At 57.8% G+C, this 17,889-nt stretch overlaps 3 protein-coding genes across 3 annotated transcripts; 1 reads left to right on the forward strand and 2 right to left on the reverse strand.

Annotated features, from left to right (window-relative positions):
* Window positions 1–52: 52 nt before the first annotated feature.
* STARD7 (StAR related lipid transfer domain containing 7) lies at window positions 53–5,967 on the reverse strand. Its single transcript, XM_066567447.1, has 8 exons — window positions 5,817–5,967; window positions 5,464–5,603; window positions 5,129–5,178; window positions 4,121–4,231; window positions 3,173–3,255; window positions 2,664–2,763; window positions 1,752–1,836; window positions 53–772 (listed from the first exon to the last, which is right to left on the reverse strand). Exons 1-8 carry the CDS (start codon window positions 5,882–5,884, stop codon window positions 636–638), a joined length of 774 nt encoding a protein of 257 aa, XP_066423544.1. The 5' UTR covers window positions 5,885–5,967; the 3' UTR covers window positions 53–635.
* A 3,465-nt stretch (window positions 5,968–9,432) lies between these two features.
* TMEM127 (transmembrane protein 127) lies at window positions 9,433–13,095 on the reverse strand. Its single transcript, XM_066567361.1, has 3 exons — window positions 11,578–13,095; window positions 10,257–10,421; window positions 9,433–9,748 (listed from the first exon to the last, which is right to left on the reverse strand). Exons 1-3 carry the CDS (start codon window positions 11,807–11,809, stop codon window positions 9,441–9,443), a joined length of 705 nt encoding a protein of 234 aa, XP_066423458.1. The 5' UTR covers window positions 11,810–13,095; the 3' UTR covers window positions 9,433–9,440.
* Window positions 13,096–13,221: 126 nt separating this feature from the next.
* On the forward strand, window positions 13,222–17,778 carry CIAO1 (cytosolic iron-sulfur assembly component 1). The gene is made up of 7 exons (XM_066567320.1): window positions 13,222–13,380; window positions 13,898–14,046; window positions 14,426–14,537; window positions 14,694–14,785; window positions 15,177–15,369; window positions 15,923–16,001; window positions 16,564–17,778. The coding sequence occupies exons 1-7, from the start codon at window positions 13,242–13,244 to the stop codon at window positions 16,805–16,807; spliced, it is 1,008 nt and encodes a 335-aa protein (XP_066423417.1). The 5' UTR covers window positions 13,222–13,241; the 3' UTR covers window positions 16,808–17,778.
* Window positions 17,779–17,889: the final 111 nt, after the last annotated feature.

The raw sequence follows: 17,889 nt of genomic DNA on the forward strand, positions 1-17,889 counted from the left end.
CCCAAATTTCCTTATTCCTCGAGGACATGGGAAGGTCTTGGAGGCCACAGGGGAAGTTTTTTTCCCACTTTATTGCCAGAGTTTTTGGGAAAATTCCCAGATTTTTTCCCAGTTTATTCCCTTTTTTGGGGGCAATTCCCAGGTTTATTCCTGGTGTTTCTGGGCCAGTTGCCCATTTATTTTTCCCATTTTATTCCCAGTGTTTTCAGGACAATTCCCAAATTTATTCCCAATATTTACAGAACAATTCTCAGCTTTTTTTCCCAGTTTATTTCCAGTGCTTCTGGGACAACCCCCCAGAGTTTTTTATTTTTCCCAGTTTATTGCTGGTATTTCCCCATCCATTCCCAGAGTTTTCCTGGGAATTTTCCAGGAATTTTCCCACCATTTTCCCCGTTGTTTCCCCGCCATTTTCCTTCTTTCTCTCCGCCATTTTCTGATCATTTTCCCACCATTTCCTGGATGTTTTCCCACCATTTCCTGGATGTTTTCCCACCATTTTCTGGATGTTTTCCCGCCATTTCCTGGATGTTTTCCCGCCATTTCCTGGATGTTTTCCCGCCATTTCCTGGATGTTTTCCCGCCGTTTTCCAGCTGTTTTCCCGCCGTTTCCCAGCTGTTTTCCAGCTGTTTCCTCAGGCGTACTCCAGGTGCTGGGCGGCCCCGCGGGGCTCGGGGCCCTTGGCCGGGCTCAGGTAATCCCTCAGCTCCAGCTCCATCTTCTTGGCCTTCAGCGCCGCCGAGTGCAGCTTCTCCAGGAACTCCGGCATTCCTGCCGACCCCAAAGGCTGGGAAACCCTTCTCCCAAATTTTCCCCCTTTTCCCCCAATTCTCTCCTTTTTTCCCCCATTTTTCTCCCAATTTTTTACCCTTTTCCCTCAATTTTTTCCCATTTTTTCTCCATTTTTCCCTCCAATTTTTCCCCAATTTCTCCCTCCAATTTCTCCCATTTTTACCCCAATTTTTATCTTTTTTCCTCTTCTTTCCCAGTTTTTCTGATTTTTCACTTTTCCCTCCCCATTTTCCCTTTTTCCCCAGTGCAGCTTCTCCAGGAACTCTGACATTCCTGCCGACCCCAAAAGGTGGGAAACCATTTTCCCCCTTTTCCCCCAATTTTCTCCTTTTTTTCCCATTTTTTCCCCTTTTTATCTCCATTTTCCACCCAAATTTTTTCTCCATTTTTTTTTACCATTTCCCCCAATTTTTTAAATTTTTCCCAACTTTTTCTCAATTTTTTCCTTCTTTCTCCAATTTTTATCTTTTTTTTCCACTTTCTCTAATTTTTCTTTTTCCCCCAATTCCCCCCAATTTTTTATCTTTTTTTCCCAATTTTTCCCTTTCCCCCCAATTCTTCACTTTCCCCCCAATTTTTCCATTCATCTCAATTTCCCCCTTCCCTCTCCCATTTTTCCCAGATTTTTCCCTTCTTTTTCCCAATTTTTTCCCCATTTTTTCCTTTTCCCTCCCCACTTTCCTTTTCCCAAGTGCAGCTTCTCCAGGAACTCTGCAATTCCTAAAAGGTGAGAAAAAATTCCCGACCCCTTTTCCCCAATTTTCCCCCCAATATTTCCCACTTCCCTCCCAATTTTTACCCTCTTTTTCCTCCATTTTTCCCCCTAATTTTTTCCCCTTTTTCACCATTTTTTCCCCCTTTTATCCCCCCAGTTTTTCCTTCTCTTCCTCCCTCCTTTTTCCTTTCCTTTTTCCCGAGATTTCTCGGGAATTTTGGGGTTTTTTTTGGGAATTCTCACCGCTGGACACCATCCAGCTGAGGCAGTAGCGCGGGAACACGGTCTGGGGGTTGTCGCTGTACGTCAGCAGATAATCAAAGCCGTTCTGGAAAACGCCAAAAACACCCAAAATTCCCCAAAATCCCAACAATTCCCGGGGGGAAGCGGCCCAGGAGCCACCCCAAGATCCCAAATTCTCCAAATTTCGGGGGAGTTCCCCAATTTTCAGGGATTTTCCACCCCCTTTTCCCACTCCCACCCCCAGAACCGACCCCAAACCCCCAAATCCTGGGATTTCCCGGGCTTTTTTTGCAGTTTTTCTTCCCTCTATGATTTTTCCCAATTCTTCCCACTTTTTCCCGTATTTTCCCCCACTTTTCCCTGGTTTTCCCAGGATTTCCCCCAGTTTTTCCAGGATTTTCCCCCAGAATTTTCCTGGGATTTTTTGCAAATTTTCCTGGGATTTTTCTGTGATTTTTTTTTCCAGGATTTTCCCCTGTTTTTCCCAGGATTTTTCCCAATTCCCTGTGACTTTCCCAGAATTTTTTCCCGTTTTTCCTGGAATTTTCCAGGATCTTCCTGGATTTTCCCCCAATTTTTCCCGTGATTTTCTCAGGATTTTTCCCCGATTTTCCCCAGTTCTTCCAGGATTTTTTCCCAGAATTTTCCTGGGATTTTTCGCCAATTTTCCTGGGATTTTTCGCCAATTTTCCTGGGATTTTTCTGTGGTTTTTTTTCCAGGATTTTCCCAATTTTTCCCAGACTCTTCCCAATGGTTTTCTCAGATTTTTTTCCCAATTTTCCTAGATTTTTCCTGATTTTTCCCCAATTTTACCACGATTTTTCCCGTGATTTTCCCCCAGTTTTTCCCGTGATTTTCTCAGGATTTTTCCCCGATTTTCCCAGTTTTTCCGGGATTTTGGGAGTCCTCACCTCGTCGAAGCCGCGGTGGGGCCGGATCACCATGTGGGATTCGTAGCTCCGAACCCGGACGTGCTCGGGGTCCTCGGGAATCCCGGGATGCTCCACGGCCCTGCCGGGATCATTGGGGAATTTTCCAGGAATTTGGGACCATCCCAAAAAGAGTTCGGGGTGGGGGTGGGGGAAAAGCCAAAAGATTCCTGGGAAAACGATGGGAACTGGGATTTTGGGGTGGGAATTGTGTAGGGGATTTTTTGGGAATTCCAGGGGGTTTTTCCAGGAATTCAATGGGGTTTCATCGGGAATTCCATGGGGGATTTTTTGGGGGAATTCCAGGGGTTATTTTTCTGGGAATTCCGTGGGGGTTTTCGGGATTTCCATGGGGGATTTTTCAGGATTTCAATGGGGTTTTTCAGGAATTCCACGAGGGAATTTTTGGGAAGTCTATCTAGGAGGGATTTTTTTTTTTTTTTTTTTTTTGGGAATTTTGGGAATTCCGTGGGTTTTTTCCGATGCCCCACCTGGAGACGAGCACCATGAGGTTGCGGTCGCTGTCGACGCTGTAGCGCCGGACGTAAACGTAATCCCGGGAATACATCGGGTACTGCAGCGGGAACAGCGGCGGGGCCGCGACCCCAGAATGGATCCCAGACCTGATCCCAGACCTGGATCCCAGACCTGATCCCGATCCCAGACCTGGATCCCTGATCCCAGACCTGATCCCGATCCCTGATCCCAGACCTGGATCCCTGATCCCAGACCTGATCCCAGACCTGGATCCCTGATCCCAGACCTGATCCCAGACCTGATCCCGACCCCACCCCTGATCCCGACCCCACGTCTCAGGGAACAGGATCAGCCCCAATCCCAGATCCCTGATCCCAGATCCCAAATTTTGATCCCAGACCCCAAATCTCAGGGGCTCACCAGGAACTGGGTGACCCAGTGGATCACCTCGGATCCCAGCCCCAGATGCCAGTCCCAAATCCCAAATCCCCATGGCTCACTGGGAACTGTGCGGATCACCTCGGATCCTGTGACTGGATCCCAATCCCAAATCCCAAATCCCCATGGCCCACTGGGAGCTGCATGACCCAGTGGATCACCTTGGATCCCAGATCCCAAATCCCAAGTTCCAGACCTCAAATCCCAGAGGATCCCAAGTTTCTCACCGGGAACTGCGTGACCCAGCGGATCCCGTCGGATCCCAAACCTCAATCCCAAATTTCAGATCCCAAACCCCAATCCTAATCCCAAACCCCAATCCCACTGCTCTCACCGGGAACTGCGTGACCCAGTGGATCCCCTCAGATCCCAATCCCCGATCCCAAATCCCCGATCCCAGAGGATCCCAAATCTCTCACCGGGAACTGCGTGACCCAGTGGATCCCGTCGGATCCCAATCCCCAATCCCAAATTTCAGATCCCAAACCCCAATCCCCGATCCCAGAGGATCCCGTGTCTCTCACCGGGAACTGCGTGACCCAGTGGATCACCTCTGAGCCCGTGGCCGGGTCCCGCTCCACCACGTCGAGCTTGAGCACCAGCGAGTCCCACTGCTTCCGGTACTCGGTGTCCAGCTGGGAACAGCCCAAAAACCCCGAATTCCAGGGAAATCCCAGAATTCCAGGGAAATCAGGGGCAGGAAAAATCCCAGAAACCAACCCGGGATAACGGGGAAATCCCAGGAAAATGGGATCAGGGAAAAACCTGGGAATAAATCCCAGAATTCTGGGATAAACGGGATCAGGAATGACTGAAAGAAATCCTGGAATTCCAGGGAAAATCAGGATGGGGAAATCCCAGAAACAAACCCGGGATAACGGGGAAATCCTGGGAAAATGGGATCAGGGAAAAACCCGGGAATAAATCCTGGAATTCCAGGAGAAATGGGATCAGGAATGACTGAAAGAAATCCTGGAATTCCAGGGAAATCCCGAGGAAATGAGATCAGGGAAAAACGGGATCAGGAAATCCTGGAATTACAGGGAAAACAAAATTAGGAATGCCAAGAAAACCTGGAATGCCAGGGAAAAATGGGAACTGGAAAATCCCAGAATTCCAGGAAAAATGGGATGGGGAAAAGCTGGAATTCCAAGGAAAAATCGGGAGGGAGAAACCCCAGAATTCCAGGGAAAATCAGGATCAGGAATGCCAGGAAAAATCCTGGAATTCCAGAGGAAATTGGGATGGGTTGGGAAAACTGGGAAACCCCTGGAATTCCAGGAAAAAGCAGGGAAAAAATCCCTCCCCACCCTGATCCCAGAAAACCCTCGGGGGGAAATCCGGGATTTCCAGGAATGTTTGGGAAAAACGGGATCGGGAATTCCCCGGGATGGGATCAAAAATGGGAATTTTCCAGGTTTTTCTGGGATCCACCCGGAATTCCCAAAGATTCCCAGGCCTGGAGTCAAATCCTGGCCAGAATTCCAAGAATTCCCAAGGAATTTTTGGGAATTTGGGGGAATTCCACTCACCTGGACGTTGAAGAATTGCCTGGGAGTGACGTCGGTGTAGGAGCCAAAAACTGCGGGAAAATCCCAAAAATCAGCAAATCCTGGGAACTGAGGGATCCCGGGAACCCCAAAATCCCAGGAATCCAAAAATTTGAGAATCTTGGAATTTCAGGGAATTGGGGAATTCAGGAATTGGGAATTCCAGGAATTTTGGGGAATCTGAGATTTTGGTATTTTGGGGATTTGGGAATTCCTGGAGTTTGAGAATTGGGGAATTTGGGAATTTCATGATTTTGGGAACTTCCGAATTTGGGACTTCGGGATTTCAGGAATTCGGGAATTCAGGGATTGCCCACCTCGGTACTGGAACAGGGCCGATCCCGGGATGGGGCGGCGCCAGAGCCGGAACTGCTCCCGCTCCATCACCGGCTCCCAGCCGCGCTCCTGCTCCGGGAACGCCTCGGGATCCTCCAGCTGCTGCAGCTCCTGCGCCGACCTGAGGCAATTCCCGGGTTTTTATGGGATTAGGAATGAAATTCCCGATATTTATTCCCAGTGTCCCATTCCCACGATCGCATTCCCAGTATCCCTGCCGTTCCCAGTATCCCATTCCCGATATTCCCAGTATTCCCAGCATCTCATTCCACACGCTCCATTCCCAGTATTCCCGCCGTTATTCCCGCCGTTATTCCCGGTGTTTCCCCCTCACCGCCTCAGCTCCTCCTCCTCGATGCGCTGCCCGTCCCACACGAAGGCCCCGGCACCGATCGCGGCCATCAGGCTGCCCCGCGGCGCGCCCGGCCCGCACCGGCCCCGGGGCCCTCCCCAGCGGCCGCGCCCGGAGCCGCCGCTCCCGGAGCCGCTCCCGGTTCCTCTCCCGGTGCCGCGGGCCGCGTCCCCGGGCCCGCCGCGCTGCCGGGCCCGGCGCGCCCTCCCGCAGCCGCAGTGGCGGGCGAGCAGCGCCAGCAGCAGCGGCAGCGGCGCGGGGCCGGGGGAGGCTCCGCCGCTGGCCCCGCCGGTGGCTCCGGTGGCGCCGCGGGCGGCGAGCGCGGCCAGCGGCCGCCACATGCCGGCCCCGCCGCGCCGCGCGTCGCGCTCGACCGCGTCATCGCCGCGCGCCGCGCCGCTATTGGTCGGCACCGCCCCGCCCCGCGCGGTGATTGGCTGGAGGGGATGAAGCCACGCCCAGGAGCGCGTGATACTGAAAGGGGGTGTGAGGGTGAGAGGGAGACGGGGCCGAAGCGGTGGGCGGGGCTTCTGCGTGGCCCCGCCTCCTGAGCCGCTATGGCGTCGGGGGGGTTTTGGGGGATTTTCGGGGGTTTTGGGGATTTTCGGGGTTTTTTGGGACGCTCTTCGTGTTGTTATGGGGCGCTGTGGGGTCTGGGCGGTTCCGGCCTTCCCATTGGTCCGAGCAGTGCCGCCCCGCGCGGTGATTGGCTGCAGCGGGGAGGCCGCGCCCACCCGCGCATGGTACAGGAAGCGAGAGCGGCAAGGGCGAAAGGGGAAGGGGGCGGGGCTTGGATGGGGAAGTTTGGGGCGGGGCTTGAGCTGGACCACGCCCCCAGCGGGGGATCAAGGGCGGGAATCTTCGGGATCCAGCCAAGTTTTTATGGGATCCCGCCCATTTTTTTGGGATCCATCCCCATTTTTCAGGATCCACCCCCTCCCCATTCCCAACCACCCCCCCTGTCTTTTTCCCCCCCTTTATTCCCCCAAATCCCGCGGCCGATCCCAAATCCCAAAATCCCTGAGCAAGGCCTCCCTCCCTTCTCCCATCCCGGAGTTTTTTTGGGAATTCTTTCCGGAAAATCCCATTTTTCACAGATTTATTCGCGTCCTCTTTGCATATCCAGGGAATCCCGACGCTTTTCCCGGCAGATCCCAAATCCCGGGATTTTCAGGGTCAATTCGGCTCCTCCCGAGCCTTTCCCGGGATTTTTTATTTTTTTTCTCGGAATTTTTATTTTTCCAGGATTTTTCTGGGATTTCCATCCTGGGGGAGCTCTTGCATAGCCAGGGGGAAGAAAAAATGGGAAAAAAGAGCAGGAAAATGGGGATAAAAGCAGGAAATTCGGGATAAAAGCAGGAAAATTGGGATAAAAGCATCGGGACCTCCAAGGAGTCAGATCCCGGGGTTAAAATTCCCTAAAAATTCAGGAGATTCCCTAAAAAATCCCCCCTGAGCCGAAGCATTCCAGGAATGGGAATTTTGTTGGGAATTTCAATCCTGACAGGATTTTTCCTGTTTTGTTTTTTTTTTTTTTGTTTTGTTTTGGCCCCAAATTTCTGGGAAAAATCAGAGCAGGGAAAAAAAAATGGGAATTTTGTGAGGGAAAAAGTGGGATGGGAGTGGAGGGATTTGCATAAAAGCTCCGGGTTTTTCCAGCAGGGCTCATCCCGATTTCCGGGGAGGCCAAAATTCCCAAATTTTCGTGGGATGATCCCAAAAAAAAAAAAACCCCAAAGGCGATCCCGGAATTCCCAGAGCCTGGAATAAAGTGCAGAATGTCCATGGGTGGGGAAAGGGGGAGCGGGCACGGGAATTCCCAAATTTTTAAATAGGGGGAGAAATGTTCCTGTGGGAAAAGGGGGGGCTGAGCCAGGAGAGGGGCTGGGGTGGGGTGGGGGATCCCAAAGTTTGGGATCTGGTGGGAATTGGGGATCCCAGAGTTCTCATTCCAGGGGGAATTGGGGATCCCAAAGTTCTGGATCCGTTGGGAATTCCTGATCCCAAAGTTCTCAGTCCATGGGGAATGGTGGATCTCAAAGTTCTTGATCCACAGGGAATTGGGGATCCCAAGGCTCTCAGTCCATGGAGATCCCAAAGTTCTCGATTCATTGGGAATTGGGGATCCCGAAGTTCTCAGTCCAGGTGGATCCCACTCCCCCCATTCCAAGGAAAACCCGCCGGGAGCGGGAGAGCCACGGAACCAACTCCGGGATCGAGGTCCTGGAAGATCTCCAGAGATCCACCTGGAGAAATCCTTTGCTGGAAGAACTTTTGGGATCCACCTGGAGAAATCCTTTGCTGGAAGAACTTTTGGGATCCACCTGGAGAAATCCTCTGTAAGAGCTCTTGGGCTCTTGGAGCTCTCGGGGTCCACCTGGACAAACAGTTTGGTGAAAGAGCTCTTGGGATCCATCCAGAGAAATCCTTTGCTGGAAGAGCTCCTGGGATCCACAGGGACAGATCCTCCCCTGGAAGAACTTCCCGTGTCCATCCAGACCAAGCTTTTGCTGGAAGAGTTCCTGGGATCCGCCTGGAGAAATCCTCCCCTGGAAGAACCTCCAGAGATCCACCTGGAGAAATCCTTTGCTGGAACATCTCCCGGGACCCACCTGGACAGATCCTCCCCTGGAAGAACCTCTTGACATCACCCCAGCCGGCCCTCCCGCGCCACATCCCCAGCCCCATGGTGACAATCTGGCCTCTCTGTCCGTCCACCACCATCATGGTGGCCACCATCACGATGACCACGATGACCACAATGACCATGATCATGGAGGCCACCATCATGATGACCACAATCACGGGTGACCACAATCAAGGTGACCGTGATGATGGTGGCCACGATCACAGTGACTGCCATGGCAATGATCATGATGACCATGATCACACTGACCAGAATCAAGGTGACCACGATCATGGTGGCCACCATCACGATGACCACGATGACCATGATCATGGAGGCCACCATCATGATGACCATGATCACAGTGACCAGAATCAAGGTGACCACGATCATGGTGGCCACCACCACGATGACCATGATCATGGTGATCATGGTGACCGGGATCAAGGTGGCCACCACCCCGCTGACCGCCATCACAGTGGCTGCCATCACCATGACCAGGATCACAGTGACTGGGATCAAGGTGACCACAATCGTGGTGGCCACCACCATGATGACCACGATCACGGTGACCGGGATCAAGGTGATCGGGATGATGGTGGCCGCCACCATGATGACCATGATCAAGGTGACCACAATCAAGGTGACCACCCATCATGATGACCGGGATCAAGGTGGCCACCACCCCACTGTCTGCCATCAAGGTGGCCACCAGCCCGCTGATCACGATCATGGTGATCATTGGTGACCGGGATCAAGGTGACCACCATCATGGTGGCCACCATCATCATGACCACAATCACGGTGACTGGGATCAAGGTGACCGCCATCATGGTGGCCACCATCACGATGACCACGATGATGGTGACTGCAATCAAGGTGACCACTCATCACGCTGACCGCCATCACGGCGGCCGCCATCACGATGGCCGTGATCAAGGTGACCGCCATCACGGTGGCCACCACCGCGCCGGCCGCCATCAGGGCGTGTACGCGGGCGGCGGCTGGAACTGGTTGACCACCTCGTAGTCGGGCCCGTAGGGCTCGGCCTCCTCCATCTCGGAGAGCAGCTCCAGGGCCTGCTCCTCCTCCTCGCTGGGGTAGTGCCGGAGCAGGTTGGCGGCCGTGGCCAGGATGGAGGCGCCGCCCGCCCCGGCCACCAGGTAGAAGCTGACGGCGAAGGTGACGAACACCTGGGAGCCGTGGTACTTCTTGTGCTGCTGCTGCTGCGCCAGGAGCAGCTCCGAGGCCCAGTAGCAGAACCCGATCACCGTGGCGCACTGCAGGACTGGGAAAAATGGGGGAAATTGGGTTAGATTTGGGAAAAGGTGGGAAAAAATGGGAAAAAATGGGAAAAAATGGGTTGGATTGGGGTGGGTTTGGGGTCTGGGGTCTCCAGGAGCAGCTCCAAAGCCCAGGAGCAAAAACTGATCATGGCTGCACACTGCAGGACTGGAAAAATGGGAAAAAATTGGCTAGATTGGGGAAAAACATGGAAAAATGGGTTGGATTGGGAAAAAAATGGGAAAAAATTGGTTAGATTGGGAGAAAATGGGAAAAAATGGGAATAAATGTGGATTTTGGGGGGGGGGGGGAATTTTGTTGCTTTTTTTTTTATTTTCCAGGAGATTTCTGGGTGGAATTCCACTGTGTTTTTTTTTAATTCTGGGGGGATTTTTGGGGGATTTTTGGGTGGAACTTCACCACTTTTTTTTTTTAATTTTTGGGAAATTTTTTGGGATTTTTGGATAGAATTTCACCACGGTTTTTTTTTTTAATTTTTGGGGTGGCCCCACCTGTGAGGATGTGGGCGAAGGCGTAGCGCCGGGTGATTTTCAGGGCCGGGTGTTTGGGCCCGAAGACGTCGAGCAGGAAAGCGCCGAGGCTGCACAGGATGCCCAGGAAGCAGAAAGCAGCAATGACCCGGAGCAGCAGCACCGTCTGTGGGTTCATGCAGAAATCTGGGGGGGAAAAAGGGGAAAAAAAATGGGAAAAAACGGGATTAGAGGCAAGAAAACTTGGGTGTTTTAACAAAAAATCTGGTTTTTCAGCAAAAAACCCCAAGTTTCTGCACAAAAAAAAATCTGATTTTTTTCTCAAAAAAAAAAAGAAAATTTGGGGTGGAAAAGGGGAAGGTTTGGGGAGAATTTTGGGGGGAATTTTGGGGGGATTTTGGGCAGATTTTTGGGTGGATTTTTTTGGGGGCAACAAATCCAAACATTCCTTTAAACGCCAACACCACCCCTTTGAGCCAATCCCTGTAATTAGGGATAGCTCATTGATTAGGAATAGCTCGTTAATTAGGGGTGAGTGAGTTGCTAATTAGGGACAGGTCATTAATTAGGGGTAAGTTGTTAATTAGGAGCGAGTCCCTGCGCCCGAGGGGGAGGAGCAAGGCTGGAAAAACGGGAACGGGAAATTCCACGGGAATGGGGAGGGAGGAGGGAGAGCAGAGAAGGGTCTGGAAATGGACAAAAAGGTCTGGAAGGAACAGAGAAGACTGGAAGGCCACAGAAGGTTCTGGAAGGGACAAGAAAGGACTGGAAGGGACAGATGGACACAGAAGGACACAGAAGGCTCCAAAAGGGGACAGGAGGTTCCGGAAGGGGACAGAAGGAACGGAAGGGCACAGAAGGTTCTGGAAGGGACAAGAAAGGACTGGAAGGCCACAGAAGGTTCTGGAGGGTTCTGGAAGGGACAGAAGGGTCTAGAAGGGACAGAAGGCACTGGAAGGCCACAGAAGGCTCTGGAATTGACAGAAAGGACTGGAAGGGACAGATGGACACGGACACAGAAGGTTCTGGAAAGGTCTGGAAGGGAACAAGAGGAGGACACAGAAGGCTCTGGAAGGGATAGAAGGACACAGAAAGTTCCAGAGGGGACAGAAAACCATGGAAGGCTCAAGAAGGGACAGAAGGGCACAGAAGGTTCTGGAAGGGGACAGAAGGTTCTGGAAGGGGACAGAAGGGACAGAAGGTTCTGGAAGGGGACAGAAGGCCACAGAAGGTTCTGGAAGGGGACAGAAGGCCACAGAAGGTTCTGGGAGGGGACAGAAGGCTCAGGAAGGGACGGAACGCCACGGAACGCCACGGAACGTTCCGGAAGCCCCGCGCTCACCTCTGAGCAGCTCGGGCTGCACGAAGCCCAGCACGTCGGCCACGCCCAGCTCCTGGCGGGCGCAGGTGCCGCCGTGGATGCGCAGCCAGGCGGGCTCGGCCAGCGCGGTGCAGAGCGCGGTGATCGCCAGGGCCCCCGGCAGCGCCGACGCCAGGCTGCGCTCCGGCTGCTTGGGCAGTGCCGCGCCACGGCGCCGCGACGGAGCCGGGCCCGCCGCGCCCGCCGAGTACATGGCGGGGATGGGAGCGGGAATGGGAACGGGAATGGGGTTACGGACACCAGCCCTGGGGCACTGGAACCGGCGCTGGAACCAGGACCGGCACCGGGGTTACGGACACCGGCCCTGGGGCACTGGAACCGGCTCCAGGAATGGAACTGGGAATGGAACCGGGACCGGTACCGGGGTTACAGATGCTGGCCCTGGGTCACCAGGACTGGGACAGAGGCTGGAACCGGGACCGGGAATGGGACTGGAACCAGGAATGGAACCAGGAATGGAACCGGGACTGGGGTTACGGACACCAGCCCTGGGTCACTGGAACCAGCACTGGAACCGGGACTGGAACTGGGAATGGAACCAGCACCGGGACTGGAACTGGGACGGGAAACAGGAACGGCACCGGGACTGGAACTGGGACTGGAACTGGGACCAGGATCGGGGTTACAGACACCAGCTCTGGGTCACCAGGACCAGGACTGGAACTGAGACCGGAACCAGGACTGGCACTGGGGTTACGGACACCTGGTCTGGGTCACCGGGACCAGGACTGGAACTGGGACAGGAAACAGGAACGGGGCTGGGACTGGCACAAGGGTTACGGACACTGGCCCTGGGTCACCAGAATCAGCACCGGGACTGGAACCGGGACCGGCACTGGGGTCATGGACACCAGCCCTGGGTCACCAGGACCGGGGCAGTGACACCAACTCCGGGTCACCGGTACCGGCGCTGGGGTAATGGACACCTGCTCCGGGTCCCGGTACCGGTCACCGACACCCACTCCGGATCACCGGGAGCGGTTCCGGGTCACCAGCACCTGCTCCAGGACCCCCGACACCGGCCCGGGGTACCCTATACCGGCCCTGGGGTAACTGGTACCGGTTCCGGGATCCCCGGTACCGGTTCCCGACTTGCGGCACCCTCCCCGCGTCACCGACACCCGCTCCGGGTCACCGCTACTGGTTCCGGGACCCCCGACAGCCCTCCGGGATAACCGGTACCGGCTCCGGGACCCCTGGCACCGCCCCGGGATCCCCGGTACCGGTTCCCGACTCCCGGCACCCTCTCCGCGTCACCGACACCCGGCCAGGGATAACCGGTACCGGTTCCTGGACCCCTGACACCCCTCCGGGATAACCGGTACTGGCCCTGAGGTCACCGGTACCGGCTCCGGGACCCCCGACACCCGCCCCGGCTTCACCGGCAGTGGCTTCTGACACCGATCCCGGTCGCTCTGAACGCGCTGAGCCCGGCCCCGATCCCCGACAGCGGCCCCGGGACAGGCGGTGCCGGTGCCGGTGCCGATCCCGACCCCGCCGGGCCCCGGCAGCGGCTCCGGGCCCTCCTCACGGCCCCGCCCCGCCCGGCCGCGCTTCCGCTTCCGCTTCTGTTCCGCTTCCGGCGCCGCTCCGGTCCCGCGGTCGGTTCCGGTGCCGGTGCCGCCATGCCCGAGGCGCTGTCGCTGCTGTGCCGGGTGTCCGCGCACCCCGAGTCCCGCTGCTGGGCCCTGGCCTGGAGCCCCAGCGGGGCCCTGCTGGCGTCCTGCGGCGGGGACCGGACCGTGAGGATATGGGGCCGGGAGGGTGAGCGGGGAACGGGAAAAACGGGACCGGGAATGGGAACGGGACTGTGAGGGTGTGGGGCCGGGAGGGTGAGCGGGGAACGGGAAACCGGGAACGGGAACGGGACCGGACCGTGAGGGTGTGGGGCCGGGAGGGTGAGCGGGGAACGCGGAAACCGGGAACGGGACCGGGAATGGGAACGGGACTGTGAGGCTGTGGGGCCGGGAGGGTGAGCGGGGAACGGGAACGGGACCGGGAATGGGAACGGGACCGTGAGGATATGGGGCCGGGAGGGTGAGCGGGGAACGGGAAACCGGGAACGGGAATGGGACCGGACCGTGAGGATATGGGGCGGGACAGCGCGGGAGGAGCGGGATGCTCACGGCGCTGGCCGGGCTCTGTCCCCGGTGTCCCCTCACCGTCCCTGTCCCTGTCCCGTGCCAGGCTCGGGCTGGGCGTGCCGGGCGGTGCTGGGGCAGGGACAGACATGTGTCCATCCCGGTGTCCCCTCACTGTCCCTGTCCCTGTCCCGTGCCAGGCTCGGGCTGGGCGTGCCGGGCGGTGCTGGCGGACGGGCACCAGCGCACCGTGCGCCGCGTGGCCTGGTCACCGTGCGGGCAGTTCCTGGCCTCGGCCAGCTTCGATGGCACCACCTGCGTCTGGAAGCGCCACGAGCACGGCTTCGAGGTGGGACACTGCCACTGGTGGCACCTGTGTCACCTCCCTGTGGCACCTCTATCACCTGTGTCACCCCAGCGTCACCTGTGTCATCTCAGTGTTACCTGTGCTCTCCCATTGCCACCTGTGTCACCTGCGCCCTGTGCCCCCCAGTGTCACCTGTGTCACCTCCCCAGCGTCACCCGTGTCACCTATGTCACCCCAGTGTCACCTGTGTCCCTCCAATGCCACGTGTATCCCCTCAGTGTCACCTCAGCATCACCCGGGTGCCCCCCATTGTCACCTGTAACACCCCTGCTGTGTTACCTGTGTCCCCATTGTCCCCTGTGTCCCCCAGACCCGTTCCCACCCCTGTGTCCCCCCGTGTCACGGTGCCCTGTCCCCACAGGTGGTGGCCACGCTGGAGGGGCACGAGAATGAGGTGAAGTCGGTGGCCTGGGCACCCTCGGGGTCACTGCTGGCCACCTGCAGCCGTGACAAGAGCGTCTGGGTCTGGGAGGGTGAGCGCTGACCACACTGACCCCCGTGACCCCACACTGACCCCTGTGACCCCTCACTGACCCCTGTGACCCCACACTGACCCCTGTGACCCCTCACTGACCCCCGTGACCCCTCACTGACCCCACGCTGACCCCGTGTCCCCGCTGTCCCCGCAGTGGACGAGGAGGAGCAGGAGTTCGAGTGTGTCAGCGTGCTGAGCGCCCACAGCCAGGACGTCAAGCACGTGGTGTGGCACCCCAGCCAGGAGGTACCTGGGGACACCTGGGGACACCTGAGGGGACACCTGAGGGGGACCTGGGGACACACCTGGGGACGTGGGGACACACCTGGGGACACACACACATGGACCCTTGGGGGAGGCTGGGGACACCTGGGGATGCACCTGAGACACACCTGGGGGGACATGGGGTCACACCTGGGGGGACACCTGGGGACACCTGCAGGGACCTGGGGACACCTAGGGGGGCCTGGGGACACGTCTGGGGGGTGCTGGGGGCACCTGGGACACCCCAAACTCCCACAGGGACCCCAAAGACCCCCAAATCCTGCCAGGGACCCATTCCCGTCCCCAGTGTCCCCAATATCCCCTGCGTCCCCGGTGTCCCCAGTCCCCCTGATGTCCCCGTTGCTGTCCCCAGCTGCTGGCCAGTGCCAGCTACGATGACACGGTGCGGCTGTACCGCGAGGACGAGGACGACTGGGTGTGCTGTGCCACCCTGGAGGGACACACGTCCACCGTGTGGGCAGTGGCCTGGGAGCGCTCGGGCCAGCGCCTGGTGTCCTGCAGCGATGACCGCACCCTGCGCGTGTGGCAGCGCAGCCAGGGACACGGTGAGGGACATGGGACATGGATGGGGACACGGTGAGGGACAGGGGACATTGGGGACAGCAGGGACACGGTGAGGGACATGGGGACACTGGGGACAGCAGGGACAGGGACACGGTGAGGGACATGGGACATGAGGACAGCAGGGACAGGGTGAGGGACATTGGGCACATGGGGACAGCAGGGACAGGGTGAGGGACATGGGACGTGGATGGGGATATGGTGAGGGACAGGGGACATTGGGGACAGCAGGGGCAGGGACATGGTGAGGGACATGGGACATGGATGGGGACATGGTGAGGGACAGGGGACACTGGGGACATTGGGGACAGGGACTGGTGTCCTGCAGCGATGACCACACCCTGCGTGTGTGGCAGCGCAGCCAGGGACATGGTGAGGGACATGGGACATGGATGGGGACATGGTGAGGGACAGGGGACACTGGGGACATTGGGGACAGGGGACTCGTGTCCTGCAGCGATGACCGCGCCCTGTGGGGGTGGACACCCCCCTGTCTGTGCTGTCCCTGATGTCCCCTCTGTGTCCCCATGTCCCCAGGCGCTGGCTCGGAGCACAGCTGGCAGTGTGTCTGCACCCTGTCCGGCTACCACGGGCGCAGCATCTACGACGTGGCCTGGTGAGCATGGGGACATTGGGGACAGCTGGGGACACTGCAGAGACCTGGGGACACCTCGCTGGGGCCCTGTGACCCTCCGGGTGCCACCTCCCTGACCCCCCCTGTCCCCGCCCAGGTGCTACCTGTCCCCCCCCGACCCTGTCCCTGTCCCCGCCCAGGTGCCACCTGTCCCCTCCATGACCCCTCTGTCCCCTCCCTGTGTCCCCATGTGCCACTTGTCCCCTCCTTGTCCCTGTCTTTGCTCATGTGCCACATGTCCCCAGGTTCCACCTGTCCCCTTTCCCCTCTCCAGGTGCCACCTGTGCCCTCCCTGTGTCCCCAGGTTCCCCAGGTGCCACCTGTCCCCTCCCTGACCCCTGTCCCCGTGTCCCCGGCTGTCACCTGACCCTGTCCCCGTGTCCCCAGGTGTCACCTGACCCTGTCCCCGTGTCCCCGGCTGTCACCTGACCCTGTCCCCGTGTCCCCAGGTGTCACCTCACCACTGTCCCCGTGTCCCCAGGTGTCGCCTCACCCCTGTCCCCATGTCCCCAGCTGTCACCTGACCCTGTCCCCGTGTCCCCAGGTGTCACCTGACGGGCGCGGTGGCCACGGCGTGCGGTGACGACGCCGTGCGGGTGTTTGAGGAGGTGTCCCCGGTGTCCCCGGGCTCCCCGGTGACGTTCAGCCTGGCCGCCCACGTGCCGCGGGCGCACGCCCAGGACGCCAACGGGGTGGCCTGGCACCCGCGGGAGCCGGGGCTGCTGGCGTCCTGCGGGGACGACGGGGACATCGCCTTCTGGCAGTACCAGCGCCCCGAGGGGCTCTGAGCCACCGGGGACACCTGCACAAGAGCCCGGGGGCCTCCAGGAACCTCCCGTGGCCTCCAGGAGCACCCAGTGTCCTCCAGAACCTTCCCATGGCCTCCAGGAGCACCCAGTGTCCTCCAGAACCTTCCCATGGCCTCCAGGAGCACCCAATGTTCTCCAGAACCTTCCCATGGCCTCCAGGAGCACCCAGTGTTCTCCAGAACCTCCCCATGGCCTGCAGGAGCACCCAGTGTCCTCCAGAACCTTCCCATGGCCTCCAGGAGCACCCAGTGTTCTCCAGAACCTCCCCATGGCCTCCAGGAACCTCCCGTGGCCTCCAGGAGCACCCAGTGTTCTCCAGAACCTTCCCATGGCCTGCAGGAGCACCCAGTGTTCTCCAGAACCTTCCCACGGCCTCCAGGACACCTCAGGGGCCTCCAGGAGCACCCAATGTTCTCCAGAACCTTCCCATGGCCTCCAGGAGCACCCAGTGTTCTCCAGAACCTTCCCATGATCTTCAGGAACCTCCCGTGGCCTCCAGGAGCACCCAGTGTTCTCCAGAACCTTCCCATGATCTCCAGGAGCACCCAGTGTTCTCCAGAACCTCCCCACGGCCTCCAGGACACCTCGGGGACCTCCAGGATCCTCCTGTGGCCTCCAGAACCTTCCCCATGGCCTCCAGGATCACCCAAAGTTCTCCAGAACCTTCCCATGGCCTCTGGGAACCTCCTGTGGTCTCCAAGATCCTCCTGTGGCCTCCAGAACCTTCCCATGGCCTCTGGGAACCTCTTGTGGTCTCCAAGATCCTCCTGTGGCCTCCAGGATCACCCAAAGTTCTCCAGAACCTTCCCAAATGTCCTCCAGGACCTTCCCAAGCCCCCCAGCCCCCCCCAGTGTCCCCAGCCCGTCCTCGCTGTCCCTCCCCAGTTGGGTTTGTGGGGCCGGGGCGGGTTTGGGGTCCCAGAGCCAATAAACCCCAGGATGGCCCAAAATCCCCCCGGTCCCACAAGGACCTGGCAGGAGTTTGGGATCAGGGCATTTGGGATCCCAAGAGTTTGGGATCAGTCAGGGATTTGGGATCAGTGGGGGAGTTTGGGATTCAT

Source organism: Molothrus aeneus, chromosome 29 (assembly GCF_037042795.1).
Source record: "Molothrus aeneus isolate 106 chromosome 29, BPBGC_Maene_1.0, whole genome shotgun sequence".
Classification (NCBI taxonomy): domain Eukaryota; kingdom Metazoa; phylum Chordata; class Aves; order Passeriformes; family Icteridae; genus Molothrus; species Molothrus aeneus.

What these genes read in the sequence shown, in the direction of transcription:
- TMEM127 (XM_066567361.1), bottom strand. Translation starts at nt 11,809, where the DNA reads ATGTACTCGGCGGGCGCGGCGGGCCCGGCTCCGTCGCGGCGCCGTGGC. An exon ending in GCAGCCCGAGCTGCTCAGAG is followed by an intron (nt 10,422 to 11,577) that starts GTGAGCGCGGGG and finishes TTTCCCCCCCAG; the next exon opens with ATTTCTGCATGAACCCACAG. An exon ending in CTTCGCCCACATCCTCACAG is followed by an intron (nt 9,749 to 10,256) that starts GTGGGGCCACCC and finishes CATTTTTCCCAG; the next exon opens with TCCTGCAGTGCGCCACGGTG.
- CIAO1 (XM_066567320.1), top strand. Translation starts at nt 13,242, where the DNA reads ATGCCCGAGGCGCTGTCGCTGCTGTGCCGGGTGTCCGCGCACCCCGAG. An exon ending in GCCACGAGCACGGCTTCGAG is followed by an intron (nt 14,047 to 14,425) that starts GTGGGACACTGC and finishes CTGTCCCCACAG; the next exon opens with GTGGTGGCCACGCTGGAGGG. An exon ending in GCAGCGCAGCCAGGGACACG is followed by an intron (nt 15,370 to 15,922) that starts GTGAGGGACATG and finishes CCATGTCCCCAG; the next exon opens with GCGCTGGCTCGGAGCACAGC.
- STARD7 (XM_066567447.1), bottom strand. Translation starts at nt 5,884, where the DNA reads ATGGCCGCGATCGGTGCCGGGGCCTTCGTGTGGGACGGGCAGCGCATC. An exon ending in GAGGAGGAGGAGCTGAGGCG is followed by an intron (nt 5,604 to 5,816) that starts GTGAGGGGGAAA and finishes GAATTGCCTCAG; the next exon opens with GTCGGCGCAGGAGCTGCAGC. An exon ending in GGCAATTCTTCAACGTCCAG is followed by an intron (nt 4,232 to 5,128) that starts GTGAGTGGAATT and finishes GGCTGTTCCCAG; the next exon opens with CTGGACACCGAGTACCGGAA.